Source organism: Acomys minous (assembly GCF_964271855.1).
Source record: "Acomys minous genome assembly, chromosome: 7".
NCBI lineage: Eukaryota > Metazoa > Chordata > Mammalia > Rodentia > Muridae > Acomys > Acomys minous.
Window position 1 is genome coordinate 20079092 of NC_140488.1, and position 13239 is coordinate 20092330.

General features: G+C 39.4%; 1 protein-coding gene across 3 annotated transcripts in view; it reads right to left on the reverse strand.

The window, feature by feature from the left end:
* The window catches only part of SAGE1 (sarcoma antigen 1), a 57933-nt gene that overhangs the window by 12497 nt on the left and 32197 nt on the right, over window positions 1–13239 (reverse strand). For 2 of the 3 annotated variants that reach the window (XM_084790085.1, XM_084790083.1), the window contains 4 exons: window positions 10264–10416; window positions 6235–6367; window positions 2452–2546; window positions 1333–1443 (listed from right to left, as the gene is read on the reverse strand). In XM_084790085.1, coding sequence (XP_084646211.1) covers window positions 1333–1443; window positions 2452–2546; window positions 6235–6367; window positions 10264–10416 — 492 coding nt within the window. The remainder of the gene's footprint in view (window positions 1–1332; window positions 1444–2451; window positions 2547–6234; window positions 6368–10263; window positions 10417–13239) is intronic. The other variant, XM_084790084.1, reaches the window with a different exon arrangement.

Consider the following 13239-nt stretch of genomic DNA (forward strand, 5'->3'; position numbering starts at 1 on the left):
CCTTGAATGTCCATGAAAGTTTATTCAATAAGAGAATACAGTGTCCCAGAAGGTCCCAGCACTTGCATCAGTGTGAACTCTGTTCACTTTTCTTCCTTTGTGGCCATACCCTGACAAAGCCTTAAAGGCCCAACATAAATATCAAATTAAAAAAGAAATACTTCAATAGATAGATAAATAACCAAGGTATATACAAAAACAACAAAAATCTATTAACAGAAAGGAATGGGGGTTTGGGGAGACTTGTTAGGTCAAAAATCTGGGCTTGCCTTAATTTCCGTTTGCACTTATGACACATAGGCTAGTAAGCGCTTGTGAGTTTAGAATGTGGTTTAAGTTTTTGCTCATTCCTAGCAAGGTGTGTCAGCATTTCAGTTATGGAGCCCTATATAGGTCCCTTGGTGAAATCTGACACTTTGCTTAATGCTCCGTTTCCTAAAGGCCAAATTTGCAAGCATGCCCAGTTTGAAATGCTGTAGTGGCTGCAAATGCTACTCACTATCTGAGAATGTATTTGTGAATAAGAGCGCAAAGCTGCTGCAGTAATCTATCACGCAACACAACGGTATGGCAGTAGCGCTCTAACTCCGTGGTTCCCAAATATCTCCAGCCTACAAGAATGGTCTAGGTAAAAGTAAGAAATATGACAAGGAGGGGTGAGTGGCAGATGAGGTACTAATAGAGAGGGGCAGGCAAGGGACAAGGTGAAAATAATGGTGAATGAGGTGGGGTCTAAAGGAATAGATGAAGGGCAAGAAGAGAGGAGGAAAAACTCCACTCTCCAGGTCCCCATGGCGGTCTATCACCCTCCAGGTTGAAGAATACTGGTCTCATGTCCCCCCTTCTCCAGGGAAAAGCAGGCAGCTATTTATTATCCAAGGGCTAGCATGTGAGCATAAGAACATACTGCCCGAAAATCAATGTCAGGCGAAGTACTGAATCACACCACACCTTGGTGCGCCAACTCACGAAAGGAGGATGCTCTAGCCAAGTGAACTGAGGAGAAACTAGTTGGAAGACAGGCAAAAATGGGACCCACAAGAGAATCCTATTAAGTCTCTGCCCCTCTCAGGCCACAAAATATCAGCCAGCATATGGGCAGGACAAACTGGCAGGCAGAAGGAGAAATGGCACAGCATCAAATGATACTGACAGACCCTTAACTGCATTTAATGGTGAAGCTAGAAGCCATAGAGAATCACATTATTACTAATCCATAAAGTGTAGAGATATATACACATTTAATTTGAAAAGTTACAATTACACTAAAGAATAAGGAAATGCACTTCTGAGGGCAAAGGATTTTGGTTTGTTTGTTTTTACCAATACTACCTGTTGGCTGAGTTTTTTAAGGTAAGAGATAACACTGTAACTAAGTCCACAATCTAAATTATCTGATATCAGATTTGGAGCTCCCATCATCCTTAGTGCTTTCTTTAATGGCTATAAGGAAACAAAATACACAACAGTAAGAATAGAATAAATCTCAAATACTCAAAAGTTCAGTTATAAGGGGCAAGGGGACATGATTCATTTCTTAGAAGTCAAGGTGCTGCACATAAAACCAAACATGGAACATTAAAAAAGTGGCAATGAAAATAGCAGAGAAGTAAGGAGCAGAAAAAAATCAGAAGAGAGTGGGTAAGAAGAGCAAGTAGCAGCCAATTCAAACAAGTACATTGCTTTCCATCTTAATTCCCATCAAGTCACTTCCCCTTGCATCGGATTGCAGAGCCCACAGTTGCCATGGTGAATAGCAACACGGCCCACGCTCTCCTCCCAGCAACACCAATGGTCCCATGGACGACTCTGCCTTTTCACCTCTAGAAACTTGGCATTAAGTTATGACAATGACCTCTGAAATGGCCTTAATTATCTCGACTACATGACCAGTTTAGAATCACTATGCATAGTTTTCTCAAAGTAGAAAACCCAGAATGAGGCCAAGTCATATTTGCGTCTCCTTGGATCCTCTCTCATGGCAAATCCTCCACATCATGTTGTGTCAAGGATGCATTTAACTGGCATTAAAGAACTATCATTTCTCCCAAATTTTGTTGAAGGACTGGAACGCCACACTGAGTTTCTAGAGTTCAAAAGGGAGGTTGGTGTAACATGAATCGAGACATATTTGTTCTCACACTCCAGAATTACAGTTTTATAAGGTTAGTTTTAATAAGAGAAACATAGATGTGTTTATATCAATGACCATGACAGTTAAAAAGAAAGGAAACAGAGAAGGACAATGCTCTTTTGTGCCTCCATGTCATCTCGAAACCTTTACATGTGGCTTGAGAAGACAGTGATGGCACAAATGTTTGTAAAGTAAAAGGGTAGTTATCTTCTTGCAGGGGTAAAGGTTTGAATTCTTTATTCCTTATGACCAAAAATCATCATTGACAGTCTATATACATATACATGTACACATATATACACACAAAAAATACATACTATTAGGTAGTATGGAGGCAGAGTTTTTAAGTAGCTGTCAAAAGCCTGTCGCCACTTCAGATTTGGCTTAAGCTTGTGAACTTTAAACAAGTCATCTGTAACACAAAAGCAAGTAATTGCATTAGCCCAGAACCAGCTTGCAAACTCTAAAACCAATCAGCCAACATCTAGAAATCAGACCTAATTGACATTAGATGAACATTTCACTGGATATTTATCTGACCGTCTTTCCTGGTTGTTGTATCTACCAAAGCTACAGAGGATGGTCTCCAACTTAGAACAGTTTAATTTAAGACTTTTCTAACTTAAAGATGACAGGAAAGTAATATATATTTTGTAGCAACCACATTTCAACTTTTAAGCTGTGATCGTTCCGCAGCCTAGTGATATACAGAACTTTCTCTTTGGACTTAGAATTGGTTTATTAGACTTAATCCCACTGTAAGTCAAGATGTATATCTATTGTACTTTTATAAATAATGAAGTAAATTTTCAATTATACATCCATCTTTCATTTGCAATATATGGTATAATATTAAAATATAATACTGATTTGGATCTCCTTGAAATATTTTCCTGGTATGTTATCCATTAGTAATTCTAATATAATAATGCTTGCCTGGGAGGGGGGAATCCATAGTCACTGGTTGACAGACTAATGTTTCTTTGGTTTAAAAACAGGGGGTGGGCTAGGTGTGGTGGCACACGCCTTTAGTCCCAGCATTAGGGAGGCAGAGGCAGGTGAATCTCTGTGAGTTCGAGGCTAGACTTGTCTACAGAGCGAGTCCAGGACAGCCAGGGCTACACAGAGAAACCTTGTCTCGAAAAAACAAATCACACTAACAAAGAAAAACAATAGAGGTTAGGGCCCAAGGAGATGGGTCAGCAGGTAAGGATGCTTACAGCCAAGCCAATTCCTCACAGCCACATGGCGGAAGGAAGAGAACAGATTCCTTTACTTTAACATACATGCCGTAGCATGTGCACACTCCCTCTCTTCTTGTTTTCATTTTGTTTTTGAGCCAGGGTCTCACTGTGTAGCCTAGATAAAGTTTAAATGTACTATGTAGCCAGGCCTGACTCATTCATGAGTCTTCTGCCTCAGCCACCCAATTTCTGGCTTTACAGGCATGCATCACCACATGTGGCTTAATATGTCTGGTGAACAGCATGTGCACCAATGTAACTCAAGATATTTACCTTAAATATATAGCCATTCCCTATCTTTTGCTATTTAAATAAAATTATTTTAGTAATCTCAATACACACATTTCACATATTACATGAAAACTTTCAAACAACCTCTTTATTTCCTTCCCTTGTGAGAAAAATATTTCTAACTTAATAATTCAAACTGGTATCTAGCTATCAATATCGCTCTGTCGTGCATACTGTAAAGGCAGCAGATAGTAGCAATCCATCCTCTATTGTTCCTTTAAGCCTCATGAGTTAAATATTTTACTTACAGAGGAAAAAACATGCATACATTCTGTACAAATAGGCCTATTCTTTAAGAGGTAATTTGGTTAAGAAAAGCAACTGAATATTTTTTCTTTTTATTGCCCTAATAAATTACTTACTTCCGCTGAAACAAATTTCAATAAATTTACAAAGCCAAAAAAGCAGATCTTTTGTTCTTTTCCTATAGGGTTGAAGAGAGCAAAAGGGACCAGAAGCTTTCCCTGACTGATGCCCTTGGGTCCTTTACGGACCATTCACAAATTAACAGGAAGCAATGAAACACTACGGAAATACCCTGTTGTACTGTGCTAGCTCTTTTGGGAATCATGCACAAGTTTGAAAAGTCTGCCATAGTGAGATGTAGCTCAGTAGTATAGCACTTGCCTAGTTTGCTTAAAGGCTTGTGTTTGATTCCCAGCACTGAAAAAAAAAAAAAAACCTGACAAGAAATCGAAGAAGTCAGCTTCTAGACAAAACATTTGGCATTGTTAGAAACAGTAAGGATCTGGCTGGAGAGGGGGCGTCCTATCCTTATTTGTCCTTTTATGCCCCCTTTGTTTCCTACAGCGTAGCTTTATCAAACACAGTGCCTATAGTTAGCAGTAATGTTTTGGATACAGACATTTTGTTCACGGAGTAGATCTGATGGTAAATGTTTTCGTTATAAAAGTAACAATAAAGGGCATAAATTGTAGTGTCATTTCATTGCTGTATATTCACGAATACTGGAGATTAAATATCTATAGCTTTTTGTATGTCAATCCTAGTGCAGTAAGTGGACCGCAAGTATACTTAAAAATAGAAAAATAACATTGGTAATGGTCTAAATGAAAATTACTCGACTTTCTTTACTATATATGTGGAAACTGAGGCTGTAAAGACATATTTAAGAAAGGGGATAGACTAATACATAAAGTAGAAACATATTTTATTAGTAATTTGAGATTTATTTACTTCTATTTTATGCTTATGACTGTTTTGCCAACATGTGTCTGTGTGTCATGTTCGTGCAGTGCTCTCAGAGGCCAGTAGAGGGTGTCATACCCCCTGGAACTGGAGTTTTAGGTGGTTATAAGCTGGTGAGCCTGTGTCTTTTGTAACAGCAGCAAGTACCTTTAAAGGCTGAGCCATCTCCCTAGCCCCTTTATTGGAAATCTCACTATCCCCCAACATATAACCGATACTTTCTACTAGCATCAACTCTTATAAAGAAGATATTTTTACACTGGACTTAGCTAAAATATACAAAGCAACCATGCTGATATATTTATGACAAGCTATTTTAAATTTCTTAAATATCAACAAAGTACTGCCATTTAAATACACAATACATTAATAGTAGTAGCATGATCAAATTTTGTAAATGTTTCAATTTTTAAGGAAAAAATTTAGAACCCCTCACCAAATTTTTTTAAAAAACTCTAAACTTTACAACTAGGATATCATGTAGTATATGATATTATTCTAAACACATACAGCTTCTTCAGATGAGGAGAAAACATCTCCATGGACATCTTCAGTAGTATCAGGTAATGGCTGCTGAAGTTGTCCCTTTTAGAATTTTGTTGTAGAATCCATAACTATTAACACCTGTTATTGTAGATTGTCTTGTAACATTATTCTCTACCTTACTTAAAACGTATGCTTTTATAGCATGTAATATTCTGGGAAGAAAGGAGTGTAAGAAGTCAGTACCCTCCTAGAGGCCCTATTTTTTGAAGAAAGCCATCAAATTCCTCTCTGAAGAAAGCCCTCATTTTTGGAGCTGGAGCTGGATCACGTGGTGATGTGCTTGCTGTGAGAGCATGAGTCCTCAGCATCCATGTCAAAGGCCAGGCAATAGGGTGTGTCTCTATAATCCCACCTTGCTGGCCAGCCAGTCTAGCCAATCAGCAAGCTCTGGCTACACCAAAAGACAAGGTCTCAAAAATTGACATGGGAAGTGATTCAGAAATATATCTGATATCAACACGTGCACGTGCGCGCGCACACACATTCACACACACACACACACACACCACCACCACCACCACCACCACCACCACCACCAAAACAATCTAGTTTTCTAGGGCATTCAAAGTCATCTACAGAAAAGCCAAATTTTTTTCAAAAATGGAGAAGGGATTTGAAGATCAGGTGTCTCTTCCATTTGATATACAAGAAAAAAAAAATAAGTTCAATCTTTCTAAATTGGTTTTTACACATTTACTTATTCTGGCATTGGTTATTCTTCAATGAAATTTGAAATGTGTATTCATCTTTTATCTACCTAGCATTTTTGCCATATTTTCAAGATGATTAAATAGCACATATTTTACTCACCTAAAAGAGGAAGTAAAATTGGATAGTTGTAAGGCATCACAAAGAGGTTTACACAAGTTAAAGTCGTACTAGCTTTTAAATAACCAAATGGATAGCCAAGCTCATTGTATTTTGCACTGCTGGTAACAAACACCTGAGAAAGAACATGAAGCGATGTACAGTTACAGCAATAATTATCTTTATGTAAAGCAACATTCTACAGCAACATCTGTGGCACAGCACGTCGAAAAATAGACTAGGTATTTTTGCTTAGGACAATGTAAAAATAATGTGCTAAATATGAATATTCAAATTATAGATATTCCATAATTACATTACAAATGAAACTAGATGACACGATAACCACTCGGAGAGCACAGGACACATCAGCAGTACCCAGAAATGCACTCAGTTAGCCTAATGGAAAGTGATGCTGAGATAGTATTACCTATGTCAATTTAGCTTCCCAAAAGCACAAAACAGGATTACAGTAGACTTAGACAAAAGTGGAACCTGGGTCCATGCCTAAAGCATACATTCCAAAAAGAAAGGCACTTAAATGATTATGTAAACAGTCCTCATACATACTCCTATTAGCTTGCTGTTTCCTCTTTTGCTCAGTTTTCACTCAATAAATACAGAGTAACCTATTACAAGAGAAAGTATTGTAAATCCTCCAAGGCAGCAAGGAGCTGCTTTGCTTCGCTCTGGAGTGCATTTTCTTGGCTCCATCAAACATCGACTAGAGCAGTAGTTGCATCCACACAACTATCTTCGGACTCTGAGTTGGTATGTATTATAATGTCAGCTTCCGTACTCTTGGTACACTGTGCCAGAGTCCTCCAGCCACCATGTTTTATCTGGGTCCCTTGTTTAGACTCTTTGGTCAAAACGAGGACACCAGTATAACCTTCTAGAGACCTGGTCTTAATCCTTCCCAAAGACCTTTGGTAGGATTCCTTAACGACGACTGGCCATATACCATGCTACTTCTTAATAATAGCAATTCACCTGCGTTCAGGAAATTCTTCTTAAACAGTTATGAAAAGACGCCATGGGGTGGCGTCACAACATTTGGGAGGCAGATGCAAGTGGATCTCTGTGAGCTTGAGGCCAGCCTGGTTCCTGCACAGAGTAGGTTCCAGAACAGCCAGGGCTATGTAGAGAGACCCTGTCTTGAAAAACAACAACAAAACAAACAAGCAAACAACTCCCCAACTAAAACCAAAAACCAAAACAAAAAAAAAAAAGAGAGAGAAAGAAAAAAATCTCTTTTAATGTAATTATGACTCCATAAAAATGATTCTTTTAGGTTTTTGTTGCAATTGGAACTTTAATATAATCAAGTAACTATAATAAAAGGTGTATATATTATTTCCTAAGAACAAGTAGAAGTTATGTGTCATGAAAAATGAAAAAAGCAATGTGCATGCGCATGTGCGTTTGTGTATTCACCTAGAGGTTAATGCTCAGCGCCATCTTTACTTGCTCTCTGCCTTCTTTTTTGAGACATAGTCTCTCACTGAACCTGGAGCTCAACACTTCAGCTAGCCTGGCTGGCCAGTGAACTCCTTCCCGTCTCCATGTCTCCATGCTAGGACTCCAGGGACATATGTCCGTGATGGGCTGCTTTGCTGTTTTAACATTGGGCACTGGAGATTGAACTGACGTACTCATGGATATGGGGCAAGCACTTTACTGACTGAGCCTTCTCTACAGCTCCACAAAAATACCTTCTCTACTATGGTTTTGAGGAAGATCTGGCTCCTGGTTTATTCTTTTTCAGTCGTGTGAATCAATCAGACCAAACTAGTACGATATCCAGACAAAGACTACGGCATTTGAGAAGCTGTGCAGGAGTGGAGACAGGGTTTCTTCTGTTTCTTTGGGGGAAGATTTAAAAGAAGTAAGCTATATAGAAAAAAATCTTATTTAAGAGAAAGGGTGTGCATGGTGGCGCACACCTTTAATCCCAGCCCTCGAGAGGCAGAGGCAGGTAGATTGTTGTGAATTCGAGGCCAGCCTGGTCTACAAACTGAGTTCAGGACAGCCAGTGCTACACAGAGAAACCCTGCCTTAGAAAACAAAAACAAAAACAAAACAAAGAGAAAGGGTATGATTTGTAATTTTATTTAAGTTTGCTGCAGAAGTTAAAGCCACTTAACTTCTTTAAAGATTTATTTACTTTATGAATATGCGTGCTCTATCTGCATGTACATGTACAGGCCAGAAGAGGGCATCAGATGTGCTTGCTGGAAATCGAACTCAGAACCTCTTGAAGAACAGGCAGTGCTCTTAACCGCTGAGCCATCTCTCCAGCCCCAAGCCTCCTATCTCTAAGTTTGTCTACTATTGTCCACATTTCTAGAATTTTAGGAGTTAACAAGCATATGGTCTGGTGAATATTCCAGAAAAGGACAGGAGGGAGTTACTGCTCCTGTTCCGTTTCTTGCCCTAGCTGTTGTTTACACTCCAAGAAACCCACTCCTGTCCCTTTCTAGGCACTACCCTGCAGGAGGAAGCATTACTCTGACCTCTGTCAGGGGTCACCCTAGCTATCTGCGTATAGAAAAGTACACGTGTACAATATGTAATCTTTCTCATTTGGCTTCTGTTCAACACTGTAGCTTCGAGATTTTGCTTCTTTCCCTCTTTGCATCTGATTTCATCATGTTCCTTTCTTTTTTAGCGTCTTGAGAGAATTAAAGTAGCTTAAGGATACTGTATATCAGGGATCTGGCATCTTAGAACAAAACAGATGGGAGTCTGGAAGTCTTCCCCGTGTCAACAGAACCTAAAACTCACTGGCTGGCCTGTGGTCCTAAGAGCTCAGTCACGGAACATCCTTGTAATGTAGGCCTGTTTGTTGCATCCAAATAAAAAGGCCATGACTGTCAAGTCTAGAATTTACAAGTCAAATTCCATAGGCAACTGCACTAAGCAGAGAACAAGTCTTTCTGGGTGCAGTCCAGCACTTGGAGGAGTTAGTGAATGGTATCTCTGCACTTGCCTCATCTAAGTAAAATCCCAGGTCACACAGCACAGAGTGAGTCTTGGAGGAACTACAGAGTTTCTGGTTCTTGGCCCAAAATAAAAAGCTGAGAGTTTTGCTTATACATCCCATAGGTTAATGATTCTTCACCTGGGAAGCAGGTACAAATGGGTCTACCTGACCCCAAATCCTCAAATACATGATTTCATCAGACTCTATTTCCATAAATAGCAATGCACCTACCTTCCTAAAATTATTTGCTTGGCTGTGTTGTTTATTTGATAGCATTTTTAAAAAGACACATTATTAACAAATTTGAAACACTTTAAAATAATTTTTGAAAGATTTAAATGTTTTCTTAAGATTTATTTTTATTTTATGTATATTCCTGTATGTATGTTTGTATGTATGTATGTATGTGTGTGTGTGTATGTATGTATGTATGCATGTATGTATACCACTTTCATTCTTGTTGCCAATGGAGGCCAGAAGAGGGCATCTGATCCCTGGAATGGTGTTATAGACAGCTGGGAGCTGCTTCATGGCACACGGATGCTAAAACGTGAGCAAGAGCATTAAGTATTCTTAACTGCTGAGCCATCTCTGCAGATGCTTATTTTTATTTAATTATGTGTATATGTGTGAAGGAGTATGTGTGGTGTCCACAGAGGCCAAAACAATGGCATCAGATAATCTAGAGTTAGACTTATAGGAGGCTGTGAGCCACCTGACGTGAATAATGGAACTGTACTTAGGGTCTCGGTAAGATTACTATGCAATGCATTTTTTGTTTCTTTTTGAACAGGGTTTGTCTGTGTAGACCTAGATGTCCTATAGTTTGTTCTGTAGAGCAGGCTGGCCTCAAACCCAGGTATCCACCAGCCTCTGCCTCCCAAGTGCTAGGATTAAAGGCTTGTGCCACCAAGCCTTGTCAGTATGCATTCTTAACCACTGAGCTATCTCTCTAGACACACCTCCCCCAATTTGGAAACTTTTATAAACGATTCCCAGATCCCAGAATGATTTTAGACATTAGGCTATTAGGAAAGACTAAGTACCTGCCAGCAAGTATGAGGAGATTTCCTTTCCAAGATGTACTGAGTTAAGGGAGAGGGTTCAAGTTCATATTTGTCAAAGGGAAGTTTATCTATAACCATAGGCTCACAATCGACACAGGAAAACCTCACAACAGGATGTGATGTTCGTGGAGGCTAAAAAAGAGAGAGAAAGGAAACATGATTGGATATCAAGCAAGTTCATAATTCTAACCATTCTGAAAGCACTGCTGGAGTTTTTGTCAACCATCACTAAGATACAGATTAGTATTTTAAGAGTTTTTAGAGCTTTAAGAATCGCCAGTGGCTTCCATGGGGGTGGTGACTCAAGCTCTTTACCTCCAACCTCTACTTAGCATTGGGAAGAGGGAAGGTCGGGTAATTCAGAGCTAGAGTTTCAGTGAAACAAGAACTGTTTATCATTTACGGCAAAGTAACCCTTATAACCCGCAGGATGAACTCTCACTTTCAAATCCATTTTGTGACCTTTAAGCATTCCCTGAGCTTCAGTCTTTTGTATCACGAGGTTAGGTAATTGAGATATCACCGGACAAGGAGAATCTTGGCCCTTTGCTAATGAAGTAAGAGCAGAGCTCAAGCCACTAAGAAGTAAAGGAAAAACAGTAAAGGTACAGAAGGGCAAGATACACAGTGATGACGACCTGCTCGAAACTTGGGGCCCCAAAGGAATTTTTATAGCAGTGCTCATCCCTCCATGTTGGCTTTGACTGCTGGAGCTGAGCGTGCTTTGGTGAGACTTCAAAGGACTGAGTGTTTGGGGCACCAGGTACATCAACAGAGAAGTGACTTTTATCAGCAGGTTTGTATAACTAGAAAAAGGAGGTCAGCAAGGGAGAAATGTGGGAGACCAACACAAACATGATGGAAATGGCTTGGCTCCCTTTATAAAAGGGGGAAACACATGCATTCCTCTTTATCATTTATAAACTTATAAGATGTTTGAGAGTGGGCAAAACCAGCTCTCCAGTGAACTTCCACATTCTGGGAGAATGGTAGCACAAATCATGCATCAATTATTGGAAGGTCCGTTATTCTAGGTTGCCCTTACTTCAGTTTTAATCAGTCTGGTGACGTGTTTCTGATTCCTTACATCAGAATTTTTTTTAAATCAATACACACCTGGGTGAAGTGCCAAAGCCAGCAACAATGAAGTAAATCTGCCACTAAGACATTTGCTTGGGTGTTTGAAAGGGCTAAGAACTGACAGGTTTGCCTCCTTGGAGCCCTAAGGGAGTGCAGAGGAAACTTCCCTCACCCACAGAAGGGGCAAAAAGGTGTCTGGTTCTTTGAGCCTTCCATGACTACTCCTGCAAATCTAAGAACCCAAACTTGTAGCCTGGGAGAAAATGCAGTTTTCTCTGTCAATTTCTGGAACTTAAACCACACATTACCTGAAACAGGCAACTAGTGTGCTAGAAGAGCAATGACGTTTGTAGCCTTCATCCCTAGCCCCAGGCCACACAGTAATTACTCAGCCTCTATTTCCTTGGAGACAAGGAACAAAGTATGTGCCCTACAACTTCCTGTTTTCCTAAAAGCTCTACCTCTGAAAAAAAAAACCCAATTTTTCTGTTACTAAGAGTAACTATAGCACCCAACTACTTTACCAAATGCAGATACAAAAACAAAACAAAACTTTGCTTACAGATAATTTTTTAAACATTGCATGATTACAAATCATTGTAAAGAAAATGGCTCACCGGGGCATACTTATAGGGACTTGAGAGGCTGAGTAAGGAAGACTGGGAGTGAGTTCAAAGCCAGCCTGCCAGCACTGCCAACATCTTACCAAGTAAAAAATGTTAATGCATATGAAACAGAAGTCCCTTGATTAAAAAACATGAAATCAGCCTGCTGGTGGTGGCGCACGCCTTTGATCCCAGCACTCGGAGAGGCAGAGGCAGGTGGATATCTGTGAGTGCAGGCCAGCCTGGTCTAAAATTGAGTCCAGGACAGCCAAGGCTACACAGAGAAACCCTTTCTTGAAAAACAAAAACAAACAAACAAAAAACCATGGAATCAACCCCAGATGTCCATCAATAGATAAATAAATGATGAAAATAGACATATACATAAAAACGAACTTGTTAGATTTGTAGCATAATGGGTGCAACTGGGAAAGACTTTATTAAGCAAGGTTACTCGGGCTCAGAAAGACATATATTGTATATGTGGATCCTAGTTTGTAATAGTGAAATATGTATATGTAGAAGAGAGAAGAGGTAGGTAAAGGCCAGGAAAGTAGAAGGGGGCTGATGAGATGGGGGGAAAAAAGAGGCCCTAGTGGAATATGGTGGGGAAGGCAACATAATACAAGAGATAGTAAAACAGAAGGGGGACTGCTGGGCGCAAAAGGCTAGCATGAGGAAAGGGCAAAGGGATGTAGAAGAGGAACAAAGGGAGACTCAACCAAAATGAAGCAGGCATGAAACCTATATGGAAAACTGCAATTTTGTAAGCTAATTGTTTCTAGGCTAATTTTGAAAAATGAATAATATAAAGTAACTGAAGGGAAATGTGGAGTAAGCCATGAACGTGTATGGAAATTGAATTGCATGTTTTTATCTGCACTGCTCAATGACAGAACGCACTGAGTGTTAATTCTTCCATCTCATCCTTGAGAGAAGCCTTCAACTACCTTACACAAATAGCTACTGTAAAAACCAGTCTTGTATTTTTTTCCATTTTATTTTCCACAGTAAAAGTAATGACATATTTAGTGTAGAGCTGTAGCTGCCTAGAATGTGTGAAAACCCAAGTTCAACTCCCAATATTGCCAGGAAAAACAAAAACAAAAACAAAAAAGCAAACATACAGATAGATACATACATACATACATACATACTAAACGTAAGTGCTACTTGGAAATGTATCTTTTAGAAGGGAGAAAACATTAAAATAATGGTCTCCTAATTTGCTTTCAAATGCACCAAAATAGCCATATTCAAAATAACTTCC